The sequence below is a fragment of the Uloborus diversus genome, chromosome 4 (genome assembly GCF_026930045.1).
Source record: "Uloborus diversus isolate 005 chromosome 4, Udiv.v.3.1, whole genome shotgun sequence".
NCBI lineage: Eukaryota > Metazoa > Arthropoda > Arachnida > Araneae > Uloboridae > Uloborus > Uloborus diversus.
In genome coordinates this window covers 57,689,154-57,712,786 of record NC_072734.1, presented here as the reverse complement: position 1 = coordinate 57,712,786, position 23,633 = coordinate 57,689,154, and the positions used below count along the sequence as shown (strand labels likewise).

Sequence of the window (23,633 nt, the reverse complement as noted above, 5' to 3'; positions counted from 1 at the left end):
TATTTTTTCAAAAGTTATTATCATTCATGAAGTTTTGTCTGACCACTGCTAGCGAAAATGTTTAATTTTTAATTTAAAATCGTAAAAAATAATAATTAAAAAAAAAAGAAAACAACAGATAGTAAATGTCAAAAATTTGCACAGCAAAACTAACGATGTCGGAAATTACTTCATAACAGATTCTTATCAAAAATTTTATAGTCGACGTTCATTACAACAACCCCTGTAGTTCGAAAAAGTCTGTCACTGCAACTGTAAGTCGCTATAACGTAAATGCACATCATATTGCATGTTATTCAGTCATTTTTAAAAATACTGAAGTCACTTTTACCAATTAGGGTAGGTGGGGGTAAAGCCCCGAGTGGGGTAAAAACCCGCACCGACATTTTAACTTGATCACCTTGGAGTAAGAAATTTACCTCTAGGTGGTGGGTTTGTCCTATAGAAACCTATTGCCTAAATTTTGTCCTGACTAGGCACTCCAGAGACGAGAAATTGGGATCAGTCTGTTTTTTACTACTTTGATCTAATTTTTCTAATATATTATGTGAACATTGTAAAATGTAGAATTTGAAAAGAAGAATCAATGAATTACATTTAATACTGGAACATTAAAGCTTCACTTTCGGGTGAAAACAGTTATTCTAATGGCTGCTTAAAAGCAACATGGGGCGTTTTTCAGAAAGTGACAAAATGGGGAAAATCCCCGCAGTTGTTTTGGGGTAAAAGCCCGCATCTCCAAAAGGTCAAGGATTCTCTCCACTAGGCTTAAAAGTGTCTCTTTTTTGAAATATTATTAATATCTTTGTTTAGCATATGTTTTGTACAGCTTATTCATCTTAAAAAATTAATTGTTGGGGACATTTAGTCATGAAGTTTTAATTTCGATAAGATTTGTTAGTTAAAATCTTACATTCATTTCAATTCAAATGTGCTTTCATTAATGTAGTAATTTCTTCTCTTTCTCTTTTTTTTTGCACATTTACGTACGTTTAATTTTTTGTTTTAGTACCTTCAGAAGAAAAACAATTCAGAACCATGATAAATGTCGAACTTAATGAAGCACGCAACTTAATTGCAGGCATCTCTTCGTTCTGTATGGTAGACATTAAAGTTAGGTTCAAAAATATCGATTGAAGACATCTCTGAAAAATGAAACAAAAGCTTGGGACTTCGAAGAAGAAACAAATTTCCCTATAATTGTGAGTGAAATTGCAGAGAATAACTCGAAGCTTATCCCTGCACAATGTGGCCAAGATAACTTCAATATGACAAGAAGGAGAAGGTTATGTAGAGGTTTCTTTTTTACATAAAACATCTAGAAGCCTGCAAATGTACTGAGACACAGAAAGAGTCATTGGAAATGAAGACGTTATAAATAAATAGTCGTAACCTCAGCAGGACACGGTTCCATACACGACGCAATAACATTTTTAGAAAACTCAACCTAGTGTACTGTTAACTTAAAACACTGGGTACTAGATATTCAATTAAATTATGCTTCAGGCATTTAAATTATTTTTTATAATGCGGCTGCCATTTTTTCCCGGGTAGTTAATCCTCCTTTTATGGAAAGGAGAATATTTTCGTGACAAAGTTAAAAAGTAAAAAAAAAAAAAAAAGATTAAAAGTGTGAGATATTTAAGTTCGGTACTTCTGTATAACAATAAACCAATGGTTCAAGGAGGTTTTTCAAGTGTTTTTATCAAGTAGGCACCCTTTTTATTCACATTCGTCTTGAGTGGGGTAAAGATCCGCATTGCGGGGTTTTACCCCATTTTGTGGGGCAAAACCCCGCAATTTTGTTTTCCCGCTAAATTGTAATTTTCTCAATTATTACTAATCAGACGTATCTCAAATTTGGAACGATTATAGGTAACAACCCACGCAATGATTCTAATTTGAAAAAATGGGAAAATACGCATTTTATTAACCATGGTGGTGTAAAAACTGAAAATCGTGGGGCTTTACCCTCACCTACCCTATGTTTCACGTTAAAAGGGAATTCAAATACGAGCAAAATAAAAATTAATACAGTTTTTTTTTATTTGACTTGTTAGAGGGCTTACACATAACTTGAAAACAATACACATAACAAAAAACACACAGGAAGTAACTGACAGAAATCGTTTTTTCTTTAATTTGAGAACATGGTTTGAAATTTTTAAAAATGTCGTTTTCTTCGTATTTAGATACTGTTGAAGACTTCAAATTTACGACTTTTCAAAAAAAAAAAAAAAAAAAAGACTTTAAAGTGTATATTCAGTAAATTACCGCCCATTAGCCAGAGCGAAAGCAGAAATACGTGAAATACACCGCCAGCTCAGTCATTTCCAGCCGAGGACTGCAGTTTCGTGCTTATTAGCAATCATCGGCCCGGCTTAGGAAAGTGACTGAGCTAGAGAGCTTTAGCCCTGGCTAATGGGCGGTAATTTACTGAATATAATTTGCCTCGCGTTCAATCTTCGAGTTGAACCGAACCATTGCTTCGGTCACTCGTCTGGTCTGCTAATTCTGTATTAGTTACGAGTTTGTTTCGCACTCTTGGCTCCCTTAAGAGGTTTTCCATCTCCAGCTCAGCATCATCCTAAGCCGGGCTGATGAGTGCTAATAAGCACGAAACTGCAGTCCTCGGCTGGAAATGACTGAGCTGGCGGTGTATTTCACTTTAAAGTGTGTTTACCGTTTCTCTACGGTTATCATATTTTTTTCAAAACAGTTTCATCATCGAATAAACTCTTTCAGTGGACTGATGTTCAAAACTTTTATGCTTCTGCGAAATATTTTACCCGCAGAAGCATAAAAGTTTTGAACATCAGTTTTTTAACAGACAGTCTTAAGAATAACAAAAAAGTTTAAACTTTGAACGGTATATTCAAATGTATTCAGTTAATACGTTCTATTGGATGCTAAAATATCATTACATCTGTGGAATTTTAAACGAGATTCTGTGCTCGAACCCTATGACAGATCGGTCGCAGTAATAGGAGGTCGTTCTTGTTGACTGCAGTTAGGAACGCACTGATGGGAGGCCACTGTGACCTCCCAAAAATTGTCCTTATTCGACAAAGTTCCTCTGACAGTTCGGCAAATTAGAGGACATAATTACAATTTTTTAACTCCCGAAAGTCACTTTTCATACATTATTATTTGCGCATACTCGTATTTTATCGCTCGGAAAAATTTGAATTTTCTTTCGGTAAATTGAGAATTTTTGCTCTCCCAAACGGTTTAAGCTTGGGGAACCTCTCACTGCAGTATATTTTAATTTGCTTTATTACTACAGTAAAGTGTCAAAAATCAGAACTAATTGGTACCATTGGTAGTTTGAATTTTTTGAAATAACCAAAAAAAAAAAATACCGTTTAAAAAACAGGATGTCAATCGAACAAATAAAGTTACAAATATGTGTGTACATAACGTACAATATAGCACATAACCCGACACCATGTGTTGACAAACCTATTAGTTGCTTATCGCTAGCGCCTCGACGATACTTTGTTTCTGCAAAACACACTTCTCGATACATTATTTATTGAGAGACTGATAGTTTCCAACATTTCATCTGGAAAGAACTTTCTTTTGTGACTCGAAAAATTTGCACTGATGCCAAACTTTATTTATTTTTTGTTTATTAAAATTTTCCAATGGATTTCCTCGCCATTTTGTGGGGCAACTATAATACTCCACCTCTATTACATCTGCACTTATTTTCATTTCTTTAATCATTGTGTGTAATTTATTTCACGAAATGTATGCATAGCTTAGCAGCTGTCAAAAAGTTTATTTAAACTTCCTGGGAAAACGTTCTGATTTTTGACGCAACTCTGTATTTATGATCTTATGTATACTCTTATAAATATTTAAATTATTTTAACGAGTAGATTTAACACACAATTTAGGATTAATTAATACGACGGTTGCATCAGGAAGCATTAGTTTTGAGGTGCAGGAAGATCTTATTATTGACGAATTTGGAGAGAATGATGTGTTAAGTGTTGAAAGTGGTGATTTAGAAGACTGCTAAGAAGAAGCGTCTCAAAAATCATCAGCATCTAGCTATCATCCAAGTTCTGACAGAAATAAACTGCGTGTTATTACGACAGAAGACAAGAAACGGGCAGTAGAGTACTGGCAGTCTGGAAAATCTATAAGATTGAGTTTAGCTACAATAAAAAAGTCCTTCAGATTCGTGACATCCCTTTCCCACTTGTACGATTAGGAGAAACAAGTACAAAGCACTTTTTCTAGTATATCGAAGCGTTTAAAGTACAAACATATTTCTCATCACGTTTATCAGAAGTTCCTTGAAGCTCGTGAGAAACGATATCCCATCCATGACGAAGATATACGTATTTGGGCATTGGAACATAGTTCTATGCAACAAGTTACGGGTTTCAAAGCATGTCGCTCTTGGGTGCATAAATTTGAAACTCGGTACAACATTGTGTCACGAAAAATCACGGGTTTCGTCGGGAGAATCACTGCACAGAATGCAGCTGAACGACAACAAGCCATCTCTAATTTCACCGCTGAAATATGTCCAAGCACAAGAAGTAGTCCATCCAACTGGTACAACTCAAGACCAAAGTGGATTCCACAAGGAGATGCACAGTGGCAGAAGTCTAGATACACGAGGAGTGAAGAAAGTAGAAGCTGCTGCTCAATCAAAGCACAGTATGACTCATAGCTATACTATTCACCCAGTGCCGATGGGCGATTGCTGTCACCAATGCTAATCATTCTTCAAGAAGCCAAAGGTGAATTGGGACCGCGTGTAAGACACACAATGTTCAAGCCTAATAATTTGAGCATCCAAGCTACGAAGTCTGGTGAGTGAAAAATTCTTAATTTAGTTGTTCAAAAGCTTTAATAAATGTTTCTTTGGGGCCTCGGTGGCTCTCAAGAAGGAGTCTAGCTTCGCATACCGGAGGTCATGATCTCGATTCCCATCTGTGCCCTGAATGTTTTTTCCTTCTCATTGTGTTGTAAATCATTCGTGTGTTTGTTCGGAAGCAAATGCGCTTTGTTCGCGGTCCTCCGTGTATGTGAAGCAGATTAGCTTCTGGTATTGACAAAAGCAAAAAGTTGACTTTAACTAAATTTTTTCATTAGGGAAAGTCACGAAAGTGCTGCTAAAAAGATGTCTTCAAGACGTTTATTTCCCCTATGTTGGTGATGAGTCTCACCTTGTGGTAGATTCTCTAACCCAGTATTGTGACGACTCCATCGTGAGTGAAGCGGTCCCTGACGCTGCGACTTTTGAATTAAAAAAAATTCCACCAGGTGCTACTGCAAAAGTTCAACCTGTAGATGTTGGAGTCTTCAGATCCTGGAAGCAGTTGGCGCAGAGAATATCCGACAAAGCAATGATGGAGGGAGGAATAGATATTTTTCAACGTGACAACATCCTGAAACTGCAGTCGCTAATTCATTTCCAATTTAGTGCACCACAATACTCGGACATGATAAAATATGCGTGGTACAAGTCTGGGCTACTACAAACTCGGCCACTTCCTGTTGAAACACCTCTGCAATTCTGTTTTCCGCAAGAAGTTGACCGTTGCGTTTCCTGTACGAAATTTAAGTTCATAAAATGTTCCTGGTCCCACGATTTTCTATGTTTTAATCATTTTTTTTTTTCAGTATCATAGTTGTCAGTAGCATGTTTTTTTTCCTTTCCATAAACGTCTTTCGTTTTTATTTTGTATGTGTCGGATCTGTATTAAACATTAATTTGCTTAATAAAATTTCTGAATTTGAATGTTTTTTAATAGTTTATATCATCTAAAGTAAACAAATTAGCTTTGCACAGAACCTAAAAGAAAAAATAGTTAATACTTATGAGAACCTTGTTTAGAAATAAAATACATTTCACCAATAATAATAACCACGAAAACTAGTGAAGTAAAATCTACTTACATCTACTACTACTACCTAAAATGCTAAAAGACATTTTTATCTTGACCTTCTCCATAACATTTTACAGAGGGGAGGTTCAAATTAAATTATTCGAGAAAATTCTTTTTAGTTATTCGAAAAGCAACAAAAGACACACCCACATTCACATTTCTGTAGTTGGAAACATATGTTTGAAGGAACTCCCCTTGGGGTCTAGGGGATTCGCCAAAAGAAAATATGATTTGAAGTCAATATACATTATATTTCCATTGTTTTTACAATAAAATAAAACAAATATTTCGGTCGGTGACGTTTTCCCCTATACAGTTGCACGTTAATATCCCGGAACACAAGCCCCTAAAAATTTCAATGCCGCAGTCAGCCACGACACCCCGCGCCATGGTAGTCACCCCAAGTAAAGAATTAATGCGATATTTCTCACGCGCTTTGGTGGTGACCAAATATGGAAGTGAAATGTCTTGTCAGATGCAGATGTTGAATTCGCGCCGTACCTTCCATTTCTGAACAAAACTCGCTAAATTTGGCGACTTTACTAAAAATTTCGGCAATTTTTAAGACCTCATATTTTGATAACGTGGTCACGAGGGCACGTAGTTTCAGTGCCATAAACATGTTTTCCAATGCTCTTTCGAATGCCATCAATTTGGAATTTTTTTGAATTCCCTTGATCGTGATGTTTCCTGGTCAGACATTGGAAAAGTCATTTCTTGTCCCTCAGATATAGCCGCTATATAGGACGACACATCAGCTTGAGTTTAGCCATTTTGGATCGGATTTTTCATTGTTGCGAAGCTAGGGTTACCACAGTAAAGTTTTGGGTTATGCCAAACTGGCCAAAAATAATACTTTATTTTAAAAGCAATTCACGTGTTGCTAATAATTGCTCGCAGTGAAAAATTACCAAACGCGATAACTCGTCAGAAAAGACAACCGCTCAAACAAGCGCTTCAATCCAAAATGGCTGATCTTAAGCTGATGCGTCGGCTCGTATATATAGGCGCCTTACCCTCAGATAGCGAGCTTACAAAAGGATGTTTGCTTCCAAGCAAAAGTATTTAGTCAAGTTTGAAATTTTGACAGTTCATCAAGCACAAAAAAGACGTTGCATCTTTGAAATAATAAGTGAAATGTTTAGAACTCTAACAACGCATACGGATAATTCAAAAGGTATTTTCATTCTTGCAACTTTACTCCAAATGAATTCTTTGAATGTTTAAAAGTTGAAGTTAATTGAAATTCTTTTTAAAAAATCTGATAAATAAAATAGATAAGTAACTTCATATCTAAAGCTCAAAAAAGAAGGTTTGAAATGCAGGAAAATGTTACATGAATTGCAGTAAGATGTTGGGTGTATAAGGTAGATGAGCACACCACACGATTCCTATCTTTCTCTAAAATAGCGTTTTAAAACCTGTTTTGTCCAACAGACCGGTAAAAATTCGTGAAACATTTCGCGTACCAAAGAGTTTTTGTTTTTGAGCCATCACGAATCGCTTTTTATTCTTATTGGACCGTAAGTGGTTTTGTCCTATCCTTTTATTTATTTTATTTTTTTCGTTGGTAATATAGTTTTTTGCCGCGCTTTAGTTGAAAGAAATTCGGTGAAAAAAGAAACCCAAAAGTGTAATCATACTGTAAAAAATCTTAATGAATGCTGGATGGGAATTATTTTGCCAATTTAGCATCTTTCAAGTTATCATAGTTCCCCTAAAAGTTGCTTTAAAATGTAAAAAATCAATCAAAAAGTAAATTAGGTACTCAGGAAGAAATCCAGTTTTTTAACTAAAGCTTCACCTGTATGTATGTATGTATGTATCTTGTCACGGAATCTTGCAGCTCAAATTTCGCCCACTTCCTGCGATCGGATTCTTTTGAAATTTGGCACGCGGCCTCAGACCCGATGACAATGCAATATTCTATAATCAAATTAATTAATTAACTCTTTTAATTGTTAGTTTCCTCCAATTTTAATCAATATTTTGGCATAAATCCAACAATGTAAAAAAGGAAAAATTTTAAAAAATACATTAAAAAATGCTCGCAAAAATTATTTAAAAATATCTACAAAAACCTTTAATTTTCTGCATCAGACAAAATTTGTTCCAATGTTCCAAGGTAATTAGAACATGAAATATAATTGTTTTCTGATTTCATGCCAAAATTTAGGTGAGCCTAGTAATATAAATATACAAACATACATCGATGACTCACAGTAGCTTCCCATCGGGGTGCCCTTGTCTTAACTTTAAGATATTACCTCGCACTCGTTTTATAAATAACTAGGAATACCCGCACGGCTCTGCTCGTGCTATAAAACTAAATAAAAAAAAAACTCTTAGAGCAAGTGTAAATTTCTCTTTCCATTCCGAAATAAAAAGAAAGATCCTGTTTCGTTAGTTAAAATGTGCACATATAATTTTGTCTGAGCTCCAAATATAGTCCATAAAGTAATTTTAAGAAAAATCCTGATATAAAGATTACACCTGTCCGTCAAAATTCTTTCGAAAGAATCTTTTTTTTCATTAATTTATTGGAATGATTTCGTAAACTACATCAATCATTACGCCTCATTCATTATGCGTTGGGGGCCTTCGTGGCTTTGTGGTAGAAACTTCGCTTCCAATGCTGGTAAACGTGGGTCTGATAACCTCGGATGCTCAGAGTGGTGTATTTCCTTTCTTTACGTTGAAAATCTTTCAGATGTTGTCCATGTGTAAATAAATAAAAAAGTCCAAAATCTCGAGGCAATGATCAAATGATCCGAGGCATCGTTCCATGGTTATTAACCATGAACACGTAAACAACAACAGTAGTGTCATACAAGTTGAAGGCAACAATTTTTAAGTTAATTAAAAAATATCGTCTTTTTTATAGCAATGAATGGACTTTAAAAGTCACTCCACCGCAGTTATTCCGTCAAAACGCATAAACTTGAATTTTGTCAACCTAGTGCATGAAAAATTATTTAAATTAACAGTTTCTTATTGTTACTTCTCTATCACGAAAGTATTCGTCAGTTAAAAGATTGAATTAATACACAATGTCACAAAAATATCCAAAAATTCCAAAAGCTTGGTTCAGAAAAGTGTCATTTCATCACGAAGCAGAAAATAGCACAAACATTGAGGAAAAAGGAATAGAATTTTTTTTTCTCTGTCTCGTTTTTCATATTTTAACAATGAAGTGCAGAGCAAAAAAAAAGACAGCTGAAATGAAAATAATTTCACTGTAATCGCTTAAACCTTTTTTTAAAAAAACTGTCTTTCCGTTACACATGAAATTGCTCTGAACTAAAAGGCGTTATTTTCTCTATTGTAATTAAAATAGCAGGGCTGTGGACATTACCGTACGCTATGGATCGCTGTAAAAAAAAAATCCCGACAAAACATAAATGTGAAAAGGAGCCAAGTTCGATCAAAATGAGGCCCTGGGTAGACGGTGTCACCGATAAAATAATTCAGATCTAAACGTGTACCAAGTTCCATAGCTGTTCCTCAGAAGTTGGATTGTCCCATGTTTTCCAATTCATTCAGAAAACCATTTTTTTTTTTTTTTTTTCTTTGATTCCGGATTTTAAACTTGCGGCAAGTTTTGGTCGTCAAAATACAATTTCAAAACATGTGTCCACTCCAAATATACAGTAACTTGGCAAGTTTAAATCCGGGATAAAAGAAAGTAAAAACAAATTTTTAAAAAAATAATTTGAATTCTGAAATTTTGAATTCAAATTATGTTTTTCGCAATCACGAACTGAAACAGGACCACACTCATTGGAGTTATTGTTTCTAGAAACAGCTCCTGTCCCCCCCCCCCCCTCCTGGGCGGATACGTGTGCATAGTTGTGTGTGGGCTTGTGTGTGTGCGTAGACCTGTGTGTATGCACGTAGGCGTGTGTGAGTGTATGTGTGTGAGTGTGTGAGCGTGCGTGTGTGAGCGTGCGTGTGTGTAGTACATGGACGCCTCCGACCAGGAGAAGCGGATAGCTTAGGACCGGAGCAGCCGCGCCGCGCCGCCTGCAGAGGACGGTGGGCGGTGGTGCTGCAGAGGCTTCTGGTCCAAGCTGAAAAAGGCACGGACCTCAAAAACAGTCAAATGAGAACAATAAGCAATCGTGATTGCTCAAAAATGTTTTCAAAATGAATTGAAGAACACGGGGCAATCCAATTTCCATGAGGAACTGCTATGGACCTTGTTATCCGTTGAGATCTGAATCTTGTCGGTTACACCGTCTACCCAGAACCTCATTTCAATCGAACTTGGCTACTTTTCACATTGATATTTTGTTTGGATATCATTTAGTTTTGATAGCTAAATCATAGTAATGTTCTTCTTTACAATTAAATGTAAAAGCGCGTACAAATACAACTTCCATCCCTTCCTGCTTTTTCGATGCACTGGTTTCTTTTCATTACTAATTTCGAAAATATTTCTATAACTGGGGGTTTGGCGCTATCGTCAATTATGGGCTATAATCGTTTGCTTCTGTCACTATCAGCAAGGCCATGGCCGAAATACATTAGCTCTTGGTCTTTGGCGTTCACAAATTTGGCGATAATTGGGAAAATTGCTTAGTCTTCTAATTTTCAAACTCTTCCCACAATTTCTACAATGTCTGGGGGAATTACCACAACGTTGATCGTAAAATATGCAGAATTGGCGAAAACATTTCCCCACTGCTTAATAATTCTGTGGCGCCAAGTTTGTGGACCTTTAAGAAATTAAAATGAACCGAAGCAAAAAGACGTAACCATGGCAATGCAAAACAAAACATCAGCAATTTTAATGGAGATTAGATTTATTCGAAGTTTATTTTTAACGGCTTGTAACTTTTTTTCCTTTGGAGATAGAAGGTTATTTTTTCGACCATAGGTCGAGATATTTCTGGAGTAAAAAATGTCGCATTTTCCAACGGTGTTAAAAAGAAAACTGTGGGACAATTCCTTCACTTTTTATTGATAAATTTAATGAAGAAAGTATTGCCAAAATTTCAGCAAAGCCTAAAAACGTTTGAGCTAAAAACGCAAATTACTCCCGTCGTAATGAAGTTAGAGCATTGAAACAAATTGCTTAGAACGCGAAAATTTCTACCCTTTTCAACGATATAAAATATTAATATGTGCAAGTAATTTTTCACCCCTTTTAATAGCCAATAATAGGCAATTTACATGACATTTGGGCTTAAATTGAAATAAAAAAAGAACTATTTATCGGATTTTTTCGAACTATAGCCTATGTTACTCAGTAAGAAAGCACCTTTCATATAGTGAAAGAATTTTTCAAATAGGTGCAGGGGTTCCGGAGATTACCTCGAACATATAAACATACCAAAATCCGCCCTCTCTCTTTATAATATTAGTAAAGATTTCGTCAATTAAGTCCCAATCTGATTCAAATTTTCATATATACCGTACACACACACACACAAAAAAAAAAAAAAGCCTGATAATTCTACAACATAAGACTAAAAAACAGAAAAATAAAATAATAGTTTAAAAAACTAAAAAAAACACGCTTTCGTAGCAAAATAAACTAAAAAGTGAAAAATAATCTTTGGATGATAGTAGTTGACCAATTACTAGTTGACCTATTTTAATGTAATACAAAAACGCGTGGGGGGTTTCTTATCAGTTGTCTTGAATTTCTTCCATTTGTTGTCCAAGCAAAAATGTAAATAGACAGCACCCCACGCTTTTTTGTATTACATTAAAATTAAGTGATTGGTCAACTACTATCAGCCAAAGATTATTTTTCACTTTTTAGTTCATTTTGCTACGGAAGCGTGTTTTTTTTTTTTTTAGTTTCTTAAGCGATTATTTTATTTTTTTTCAACTTGTATTGAGCATATTTTAGATGAATCTTTTCAGCACACGATATCCTTTCCTTGAATAAAGTAAACTAACAAATTTTAACAAAAAAATGATAATAAACAAAGGCAATTGGTGCCACTAAAAAAATTACTGCTGAAATCTACACTAATATTATAAAGAGAGACAGTAGATTTTTGTGTGTTTATATGTTCAAGGTAATCTCCGGAACCACTGCACTTATTTGAAAAATTCCTTCACTATATGAAAGGTGCTTTCTTACTGAGTGACATAGGCTATAATTCGAAAAAATCCGATAAATAGTTCTTTTTTTACTCCAATTTAGGTCCAAATTTCACCTAAATTCCCGAATATGAGAGTGGGAGAATTTTGGATACAATGTACTTTATCGGGTAGTGGTTTTATTCCGTTTTCCGAAAGATTGAATCCTAAGAAGTCTATAGTTCACACACCAAATATGCACTTTTGTACGTTAATACAGAGACCGTATTCATCTAATTTTGAAAATACGTTTTTCAAATGTTTGACGAGACATTGATCATTGCCAAAGAAAAAAACATCCGCTTCACTCGCAAAAGGGCTGGGTTCCAGTAGCGTGGTCGCTTGGCGCGTTAGGCGCTGAGCAGTTCAGTCTAAGATTATTGTTTTAAAGCAACCGTAAATGTAATTCATTGTTTTGGCGATTTGTTTTGAAAGAAAAGAAACTTTTGATTTGTTTTTATCCGAGTGAAATGTACGAGATTTTCCTCTTTTTTTCTGACGATGATTTTTGAATGTTGCACCGGGTGTTTTTTTTTTTTTTTTTTCGTTAGAGGGATGGATTATGAGAACGTGGTTGCTGGGCGAGTGTGGTGATAAACAATAAATTTGTGGAACTATTTTTACATTTGAAAGACATTATTTAATGTCTTTTTTTGTTTGTTTGGCGAAATATTTTAATTTGCAGTAAAAACTGCTTCACTCGCTAAATAGAGTTTTAAGGCAACTGTAAATCTAATTTAATGATTTGACGAAAAGTTTTAATTTCCACAGAAACTTTAATAGTTTTTTTTTTTTTTTTTGAAAAGGTGTGAACGCATTTTATACAAAGAAAAATTATCATTTCACAACAGAGGGGGGGGGGGGGGGCAATTTTTTTATTCAACGGACTTCCATTAAAATTTTTAGCACGGGCATCTCTGTGCGGGTACTGCTAGCAAAAATATAAATTGATTTTAAATAAATCCATGCAGCAGGCGATATATATTAGTTAGTTCCTACTATAAGTGTTCAGAACAACATAACAATGTTTAAATGGATATTTAAAACGATTTTTTTTAAAAATGGAAATTTAAACTGAAACTTGTGCAACATTAAAACTTTTAAAAATTAGAGATGTGTCGTTCATGAACGAACGGGTTAAAAAGACCGACCTTTCACTCGACCGGTGCAGTACGATGGCCAAAAAAGAAAAAAAAATGAACCTCCGTTCTTTTGAACGATGATATTTATTAGTACTAGTTGTCTCGTTTAATTTTTTAATTGAATTACTTTTTATTTAATTTAATCAAAGGATATCTTTTAATATTACTTTCATTTTTCACAATCAATTTTTTTTTTTTTTTTTTGCTTCAAAATGTTTTATATGATGGTATTCGGCGATCTTTTGTTCACTTATTTTTTTACGATCAATTTTGCAAATTTTTTGACTGCATGTCAATTTATATTTTCAATACATAAAATTTTAAATGCTTAATTTTTTTATCAAGCCTAGAGATGTAAAATTTCCAGAAATTTTGAAGTGGTGGAAAAAAACGGTTTTTTTTTCTGGGGGTTTTCTGGAAAAAATGGGAAAATTATTTTTTTTTTATGAATAAAAATAGGGTTTCTTAATAGCTCTGTTTTTCTTGGAACATATAAAGGAGTTAAACATTAAAAATATATGCAATCTACATATTTTCTTTTTCTGCTTGACAGAAATGCATGTAAAAGTAAGTTTAGTTAGAAAAAAAAAAAGCCTTTTTGTTATATAATTGAGAGCTTTCTCGGTCAAACATCAGAAATAAGTCAAATCGTCGGTCAACCAATAATATTGGGTAAGGTGTGTCTAATCATAACAATTACATTTTCTATTTTAAATTGCCTTTGAAAATTGCAATAAAAAATAGTATTTATTGACTTTCAAACATGATTGATATCGTTTGAAAGAAAAATAAGTATAATTTTCTTTTCCTTGCAATGTAACTTTAGTCTAAAAATGAAAGCTATTGAGTTTTGACTTGTTACAATCCAGTCTAAGTCCAAATCAAAACTAAATTAGTTTTTCTTTATCTCTCCAACAGAATCCCCAAACCGAAACTGTGTAATGGTTTCTATAGTTGAACCAAAACCTAAACTGGAGTTTCAGTTAACAAAACGGCCGTGCTATGCATAGTAGTAAAAGTAGTCATACCTGCACTTTTGAAAAAAATTGAGTTATTGTAACCAAGTTGTTCTCTGTTTCGTATGAAATATTTTCTATGTACGTGAGTAAATCTCGTAGCTATATCACGTGCAGCTTTTTCAAATGAACGCGTTCAGAGTACGGGTCAAGCGAACACTTTTCATTTCTCCCAAACGCATTTAAGTATTTTTGTGTTTTGTTTTGTTTTGTTTGGTTGTATGCGAGAAGTTTTCCTCCAACTTGAAAATGTATGAAGAAAATTATACCAAAAATGACGTAGATAACTGCACTGGAAAATCTATACAAGAAAATCAACTTACTTTGCCTTCTTACTCGACTAGACGAGGCGAATCCAATATATGTAAGAGATAAAGCAAATACGATCGGCAAGGTTATGTCTGGAAAGCGCATAATTCTGCATCCACTGTGAAAATGAAATGCGCTTACTAGTCGATGATTCCTGCAAGATAAAATGTAAGATAAATGTAATAAATAATTACACAATAAATTATGAGAATAATTTAAATTATATATTATATATTTCTTTTATTTAAGTGGGGTAAAGATTATGTATTTTATAACATTTAAAAAAGAGAAATAAGTCGTAACTATAGAACCCGAATTATATGCAAATGCACCTGTGCATATTTTTGCTTCATTTGACGTTAATGCATATAAATACATAAATACACAGAGAGAGAGGGGGGGGGGGGGTATGTTTTAAAAAACAAATGTATATTACTGCGTTTATTACTTGTGTTTAGATGCAAAAAAAGAGAGAGAGAAAATTAAAAACATTTTGTTCGTCAGGAAGAACGAATAATTTGGCTTCCTACGAAAAGCTATTTCATGGAAACGAATACTGCCCTTTTTGTAGCTAATCGTTAATGGGAGAGGGGTCCCGGAAGGGAGAAGAGTTAACGAGTGACCTTGAATTTCAGTATTTGTTCAAAACATATCTAATAGATTTGAGTGACAGAAATTTTTGAGCAGCCAAATCACACCGAAATGCCTTTTTTTTTTTTGGAAAAGTTTTTCGAATTTTCCCTTATAAATATGTTTTGAGCAGTTGTTCTATGATGCTGATAAGAGTTCTATTTCCTATCATGGAAAAGATTTCTCTACCGCTGGAAATGTAAGGGGGAAAAATCGGCACGGGACTAAGTTAAAACTTTTAAATGTTGCTCTATAACATTTGCAGAAGTTGAAAGGATAATTTTGTTAAATTGCAAGAGGCTATTTCTTAGTGAAGAAACCCATGAACAACATGCCGTAATTTACATGCAACATACCAGACATCCCGGTTATCAAATTCTGAAACTGCGATTTCGCCCTTATTCGAACTCTTCAGTCTCGAATAGTGAATAACCGAGCCGGAGGCAGATGTCATCTCATTGAAACTGAGAGTGCCAACAAACTGGTAGATAAAGGGAATTTATCTCACCAGCGAGTGTCCGCAGAGTGGTACAGTTCGACTCGTGAATTGAAAAAAAAAAGCTTGGGTATTCAGCAGTAAGTTACTGCTCCTAAGCCAGGGTTAAGGCCAGCACTGCTTGCAATATACCAGACAGCCCGGTTATCTCATCCTGAGACTGCAGTTTCGTCCTTATTAGAACTCCTCAGTCAGGAACAGTGAATAACCGAGCTGAAGGCAGATATCATTTTATTGAAGCTGAGAGTGCCAACAAACTGGTAGATAATGTGAATTTATCTCACCAGCAAGTGTCCGCAGAGTGGTATAGTTCGACTCGTGAATTGAAAAAAAGCTTGGGTATTTAGCAGTAAGTTACTGCCCCTAAGCCAGGGTTAAGGCCAGCACTGCTTGCAATATACCAGACAGGCCGGTTATCTCATCCTGAGACTGCAGTTTCGTCCTTATTAGAACTCCTCAGTCAGGAATAGTGAATAACCGAGCTGGAGTCAGATGTCATCTCATTGAAGCTGGGAGTACCAACAAACTTGTAGATTCAATGAGATGACATCCGCCTCCATTTCGGTTGTTCACTATTTCTGACTGAGGAGTTCTAATGAGAACGAAACTGCAGTCTCAGGATGACATAACCGGGATATCTGGTATACTGTATGCAGTTCTGCCTTAGCCCTGGCTTAGGGGCAGCTACTTACTGCTAAATGCCATACTTTATTGAAATGCAAAAATAAAAAAGTTAACAACTTTTATTTAAATGAGACAACTTTTCCCAACACAAGTAAGAACAGTTTATTAGCGCATATTTTTCAGTTTTTAGTACATATTTGCATGCCTATTTTAATGAATTTTTAGTGCATATAATCCAGGTTTTAATTATAACTTCAGAAATTTTATAGCTTAAGAAATTGATAAAACAAGAAAAAGGTAGGGACACTATTGAATGTAGCGCAGTAAGCTTTTGGACTGAAACTCCCACCAGTGTCAAAATTATTTCTGATGTAAACAAATTTGTGAAACAGATAAACAAATGGTTCTTAAATAAATAAAACACTAACAAGTAGCGTTAATAAATTATATGTAAAATAACAATTTATGTTTATGTAGATATATATAACGCCTCGAAATCATGAAGTTTTATAATTTGCAATATGTCACTTAGAGGTGTTAGCGATTTGTAGAAATTAATTTCTTTTAGGATCAATCCCCCTTTAATTAAGAAAAAAAATTGTCACAAAAAATAAAGTTGTATGACTAACATTTTTTTTTTCAATTGATAGATTCTTTGATTATTTGAATGATGATTTGATTATTTGAATTTTAAGATGAATTTGCTGCACAACATTCATTCAGAGGTCATTCTTTCTTTCATTCTTTCATAGTTCACACAATGAGGGAGCAAAATTCTTCATGGTTATGTTTTCAAAAACATTTTACACAATGTTTAGGGGGAGGGGAAATCCAATTTGATAGCTTCGAACGTTTCTAACTCTGATATTTGACTTATTGTATGAATTACTAATGAATATATATATTTTTTAATTTACTGTTTAATTGAATTTAGTTTTTCGTTCAAATTATTTTTTTAAATTCTATTCGGTATTTTGAAATTGGATTAATAATGCAGATTCTTTTTAGAGCTATCATAAAATTTGGGTCTTCGTTTAGACCTTTGTCAGTAACTAAATAAATAAATAAATAAATAGGATTTTTTTAAAAAAATGTGGTTCACATAGTTTTATATGTTTTATGAAATCAAGAATAACGTAGTTTCCAAAACAGACGAAATCAATGCTTAAAACAACTTTTTCATGGGGGGGGGGGAGCACTTCTTAATTTTTTTTTCGTTTAATTACCCACTAAAACCTTAATTTAGAAACAATGCAAATGAAAGTTTCATTTGAAGATTTAATAAAGACATGGATTTAAAAAATCTTGTGTAAACTTGAGAATAGTTCCAAACACATGTACCTTTACTTTCTGTTGTCATACCACTGTACAGAATATTGCATTAATTTTAAACAAATTTTCTACATTTTTGAAGATAAGCAATGGCATTAAAATTTTAATTAAAAAGAAAAAAAAATAGAAAAAGAGGAAAGGAAAAGAAGGGTGACAAAAAACAGTGAAAAATGTTCTTTTAAATTGCTGAATGACTTCATGCATGTTAATTTGTAAGTTATAAAAAAAATTTCGAATTTAAGAATTCCTCATATAACACTTACTTGAGAGCTTAACCACTTTTCGCTGGAATCTCGATGTCGATTTTCGAATCAAGGGTAATATGCAGACGACAGTTTCTGCGTTGACAAAGTTCTAACGTCCAATGTTTTTTAAAATTAAGCTACAATTTCTGAAAAATTCCATCCAGGTAAGAACGCAAAATGACGTAACGCCGGAACAGATAATGGGGGAAAGAACTGTCTTTCTCCTGACCAGTAAGATGCAACGAGTGAAAGAAAAGTAGAAAGTTAATGGTTTAAGACGCGCGATCTTTCAAGGTCGTTGAAATATTTCACGCGGAAAACGAGTTTGCTTTTGAAAGCGACAGTACTCTGATCTGCGATAAAGTGTATTGTTTTTGTACACAATTAATCATCGATTCGCGGTTGATAATTGTGACACAGAAAGCCTACCAGCAAGTTGAGAAATTTCTTACAGTAATCCTTTTAGCGCAATGATCTTTGAGTTAAATGCCCGAAAGATTCTTTGATGTTCACCAATGAACTCACTAACTGCACTGCAATATCTAATTAAAATGCACAAAAATTTCTGTGTTTAATATTTGATATATTTCTAGAAATTCAAATAATATGACTAAATAAACTTTCACAGAGATATATTACAGGGCAGTCCATCCCACCAAGGGCGATAGTGGTCTCTTATCGGTTACGGAATGCAGCATCCAGGCTAGTCATTGCAAATTTTGCAAGGGGGTCAAATAACTTCTTAACAATGCAAAATATTGTTCAAAAAAAAAAACATATTTATATATTTATATTTGTTTGTTCATTATTTATTAATATTTATTTATTCATTATTTATTAATATTTATTTATTCATTATTTATTAATATCTATTTACTTAATTTTATATTTAGAATTCATTTATTTATATTTTATTATTATTATTATTATTCTGAATTCTTAAATACTTTTACTATACACATAAAACGTAGAAACGGTAACTATTGAAAATGGCACGTTCGAAATTTTAAAAAAATCTAGATATTTTTGTTTGCAGCTAAAATCTGAAACTGTCACAGCAAAATTAAAAGGAACTTGTACGAGGAACAAAAATGCATTATAACAGTCACTTAGAGTGCGCGGGAAAACATTTTAAGTACTGTAAAAACACTTTTTTTCTCGAGGCTTTAATTTCAAACAGCCCGTTGTGGTCGCGGAAATTTAAGCCACGCGAAATACATTTCAACTTTAAGCAGAAATCAATTTTCATTTCTGTTCATGTAAAATTTGAAATTTTCTGCTCGCGAAATCACAGATATCTTCATGTTCGCGAAAATTACGACTCACGAAAAAAAAATGCTTTTACTCATTATTCGTTGTTTGAATACGCAATTTTACACGTTGATTGAAAACATTAATCAACGAGAACGAAATGCTTCACGACGTTTGCAAGATTAGCAATGTTTGGGTTCGAAATTTGCGAGTTTCAACCGTAAGTCGCTTCGTAGCTCTCTACATTCAATTATTAATTTATTTCTACACTTTTTAAGACTAGAATTATCATAACTGAAGACAGGTTATGGGGGCAGAGAGGGATGGGTGCCACAACACCCCTCTCCCTGAAGCAAATCATTTGTATGCAGTTTATGTGAGCATGTGTATGAAATGCCTAAAATTACGTTTTTTGACCTTTAATTTCGGAAAATTTACAGGGGTGAGCCCCCGATCCACTATTCCTTCCAAATGTCAAGATTAGATAACTTTAAATTCCATTTAAAGGACTTCAGTTTCCACAATTTTTCTGGAGGAGAAGCACTGTTGCCCGCTATTCTCCCTTATTTTCACCAAACATAGTATTAAATGTGAGCGTATGTGTCCATGTGGTTGAAGCGTCACTTCGTATACTGGGGGAAGTGCGTTCGATTCCCTCCAATACCCTGGGCCTCATTTCCGTCCATTTGTGTTGTAAATATTCCCTGTATTTGTTGGGATGCAAAGGTGCCGGTCTCTATGTATGCGAAGCTAATTAGCTTCTTTATAAATAAAATTAAAAGGAAAACACTGAAATGGGTTTTCGTGTCGTGACTTTAATTTCAAACAAATAATACCCCTTAAAGAGGATAAGGGGAACGGAAGGGAAAGGAACCTCTTTCCTTCTCCCCTTGTCTAACGTCACCAAAGATAGCAATGAAATGTGTTTTATGGGTGTGAAAATTCTCAAATCTCTAACCCATTCCCGGGTGCGTTTGCAGAACCTCGATGTCGAAACATTTCTGGGGAGCACACCCGAACCCTGCCTTTTCATTTATCATTTGACGTTACAAAACATAGCAAAAGTGCATTTGGCCTTTCATTTCGTAAATTTCCGAGAGGAATCCTTTATTTTAAGCCATTATTGAAAATCCTAGTATATTAAAATGTATAGCTTTAAGGAAAATAGTAACTCCTCTCTGAGAAGAAAATTTTCGTCATGCATAGAATATACATTATGCATAGAGTAAAGCGTACGCAAAGGGATCATGATCATTTACTTTATAGAAGAATGCTTTCAGTCTTGGGTTTTTATTGAAGAATCCCGCAAGAATTGCTGGACGAATTTGTATAAAATGAAGAAAACAGAATGCTTACCAGAGAACTACACGAATAGTGTGACTGTGAAAAGCATTTAAATACTAAGCAGTTGAAAGAGCATAGTGATACATGTTTATTGACGCATGAATCATTTGTCCTCGTCCCCCGTTTATCGAAGTATGAAGTCGTAAAGTGGGGAGATATTTTACAAAAAGTCGCCAAATTTAGCTAGAAATGAACTCACAAACATCTTTACATTCAAAGATATCAACATTCTGATCACCGTTTCCAGAATCTGCCATTTCGCGCTAATTTGAGAACCTTTTTTAAAATATCGCTCAACTTTAAGCTTTTGCTATTTCGATAGAAGCGCATCGAGGGCAAATGATTTATGCGTCAAAACACATTTTTCACTGTGCTCTTTCAATTGCTACTTATTATTTTTTAACACGCTTTTATTAGCTTCACCTGTATGTATGTATGTATCTTGTAACGGAATCTTGCAGCTCAAATTTCGCACACTTCCTGCGATCGGATTCTTTTGAAATTTGGCACGCGACCTCAGACCCGATGACAATGCAATATTCTATAACCAAAAGAATCAACTCTTTTAATTGTTAGTTTCCTCCAATTTTAATCAATATTTTGGCATAAATCCAATAATGTAAAAAGGGGAAAATTTTAAAAAATACATTAAAAAATGCTCGCAAAAAATATTTAAAAATATCTACAAAAACCTTTAATTTTTCTGCATCGGACAAAATTTGTTCCAATGTTCCTAGGTAATTAGAACATGAAATATAACTGTTCTTAACTAATTTCATGCCAAAATTTAGGTGAGCCTTCAATTGGAAATTCATTTCTGATCAGATCATTGTTGAACAAAACTTTTATTCAAATGCATCTCAAATGTTCCAAGTAATGTAGATATGATTTCCGCACACATACATCGATATTTTTTCGTAAAACAAGTTAAACTAAAAAGAATAAAATAAAATAATAGTTTAAAAAACTAAAAAAACACGCTTTCGTAGCAAAATGAGCTAAAAAGTGAAAAATAATCTTTGGATGATAGTAGTTGACCAATCACTTAATTTCAATGTAATACAAAAAAGCGTGGGGAGCTTCTTATCAGCTGACTTGAATTTCTTCCATTCGTTGTCCATGTAAAAATGTAAATAGACAGCACCCCAAGGTTTTTTGTATTACATTAAAATTAAGTGATTGGTCAACTACTATCATCCAAAGATTATTTTTCACTTTTTAGTTCATTTTGCTACGAAAGCGTGTTTTTTTAGTTTTTTAAACTATTATTTTTTAAAGTCATTATTGCACTGATCTATGGTTTCCTGGTTCGTGTAAAAGTCAAGATCAAATCAAAATTAAAGCATACTTCCAAAGAAAAATATTTTCCATAAAAGCAGTTCAGGAATGATATTCCGATGAATCCGTAGATACTTCTATAACAAGAGAAGAGGAACCAAAACATTGTTTACGTTCACTAGAAAACCTCCTTCATATTTGTGTAGAGAGGTGCCCCGATGGGAGGTCACAGAAACCTCTTAAAGATTTCCTTATTTGGCAAATTTGGTCAGACGATTCGGCAAAATTTGGAATTCTATTCTGCAAAATTATCACCATTTGGCGAAATTTGGAGCTCAATCCGGCAAAATTTAGAGTTTCATTCGACAAAATTATCATAATTCAACGAAATTTGTAGTTCCGTTCGGCAAATTGAGAATTTCCGAAATCCCAAAAGTTTGGGACGCCTCAGTTCGTGTATTCATATTTTAATATTAATGCCCCCCCCCCTTCAAAACCAGAAGTTGAGATCCCCGTGAACCCCCTAAGTAATTGGTCTGGAAACTACAGATGCATTTAGAAAACTAAATAAATAATTATAGAATCATCTTACCTCAGCGGCTAAATTGTCTTGTCTATTTTTTGTCAGGCACAGAGCATCCTGCTCGAAGCTCATTCCGGTTTCCGAATGATAACACACCGGAAAGCCCGCTAAGGTGACGTCGCGCCGACAGAAAAATAAAAATGCCTGCCACCTGCCTCTTTCGGCAAGTTCTATATTATAAAACGACGTCCCTCTATAATCACGTCAAAAAAGCAGACAATTTGGTCTGCTCTTTGACGTTTTCCCCCATGCGCTGCAATTGTAGCTGCAAGGTAGGTAGGTAAGAGGAAATTTTCAAGGTCCACTTTTAATAGTTTTGTTTCTCTCAGAAAACAACATTTAATGACCCCAAGTGACCTTCTGCTGAAATTATGTAGGCGGCCGTTTTTCGAAATCTTGGAGATGACATTCAGGACCGCATAGCAGAAGTGCTACTCATTTTCATGAAGACATTTCGGGATGGGGAAAAAGCAAGAGCAACAAGAAGCGATAGACAACGCGTAAACTGCCGATCTACTTTCCAAGTTTGGTGGGCACCGATTGGGGGGGGGGGGGTGACCCTTCTCCTCCTCGGTGTGCTACTGGTAAAATTCCCTTCAAAGCAATGTTTTCCTACTTTTAAAAAATTGTATAACATTCATACCAAGTTTGTGTGAAAATCATATGAGCTTTCGTGGATGTTTTTCAAGAACAAAACGTAAAAATAACTTTTTTCTTGAGAATAAAACTTGTGTAATTACCCAGTGATTATGAAAAGTTTTGAAAAATATTCAAATAACTTTTGATTCTGGAGCTGTGCCATTTTTTCCGGAAAATAATATATATATATATATATATATTTATATATATATATATATATATATATATATATATATATATATATATATATATATATATATATATATATATATATATATATATATATATATATAAATCTTCTGTGCGGACGTTTGTCACCATAAGGCTTTTTAACGGCTGGACAGATTTTGATGAAACTTTTTGTATGTAATTAAGTTGTGGCAAGCATGATGGTTTAGAAGCGCGATGGATCGAATCGGAAACGTTTTTCTTATATAATTAATTAATTTAAACATTGGATGGTTATATCTCCCAAATGATTAATATTTATTTTAACTTATTGTTGAGCGAGAATTGAAATAAATATTTAACCCGTTGCCAAAGGACATTAAGAAAGCCAGCTCTGCTTTTTGTAATGAAATTTGCTACTGTGAGAGAGAGTGAAGCCTTCATTTCTTGAAAGCAACGGTTTCAGATCCCGTGATATATTTTAAAGTAAAGTACTGGAAGGTTCACGCAAAACGTGTGTTCTGTCGTCGCAGCATTTGTTTCTCGGCTCAAATCCACCTGAGTTCTG

At 34.2% G+C, this 23,633-nt stretch overlaps 1 protein-coding gene across 2 annotated transcripts in view; it reads right to left on the bottom strand.

Annotated features, from left to right (window-relative positions):
• The window catches only part of LOC129221547 (proclotting enzyme-like), a 69,767-nt gene extending 47,377 nt beyond the window's left edge, over positions 1–22,390 (bottom strand). The window contains exons 1-2 of one of the 2 annotated variants that reach the window (XM_054856037.1): positions 22,268–22,390; positions 14,490–14,629 (exon numbers count right to left, since the gene is read on the bottom strand). In XM_054856037.1, coding sequence (XP_054712012.1) covers positions 14,490–14,580 — 91 coding nt within the window. In that variant the 5' untranslated portion in view covers positions 14,581–14,629; positions 22,268–22,390. Of the gene's footprint in view, positions 1–14,489; positions 14,630–17,820; positions 18,021–22,267 lie in introns of those variants that run through there. The other variant, XM_054856038.1, reaches the window with a different exon arrangement.
• Between the last annotated feature and the right edge of the window lie 1,243 nt (positions 22,391–23,633).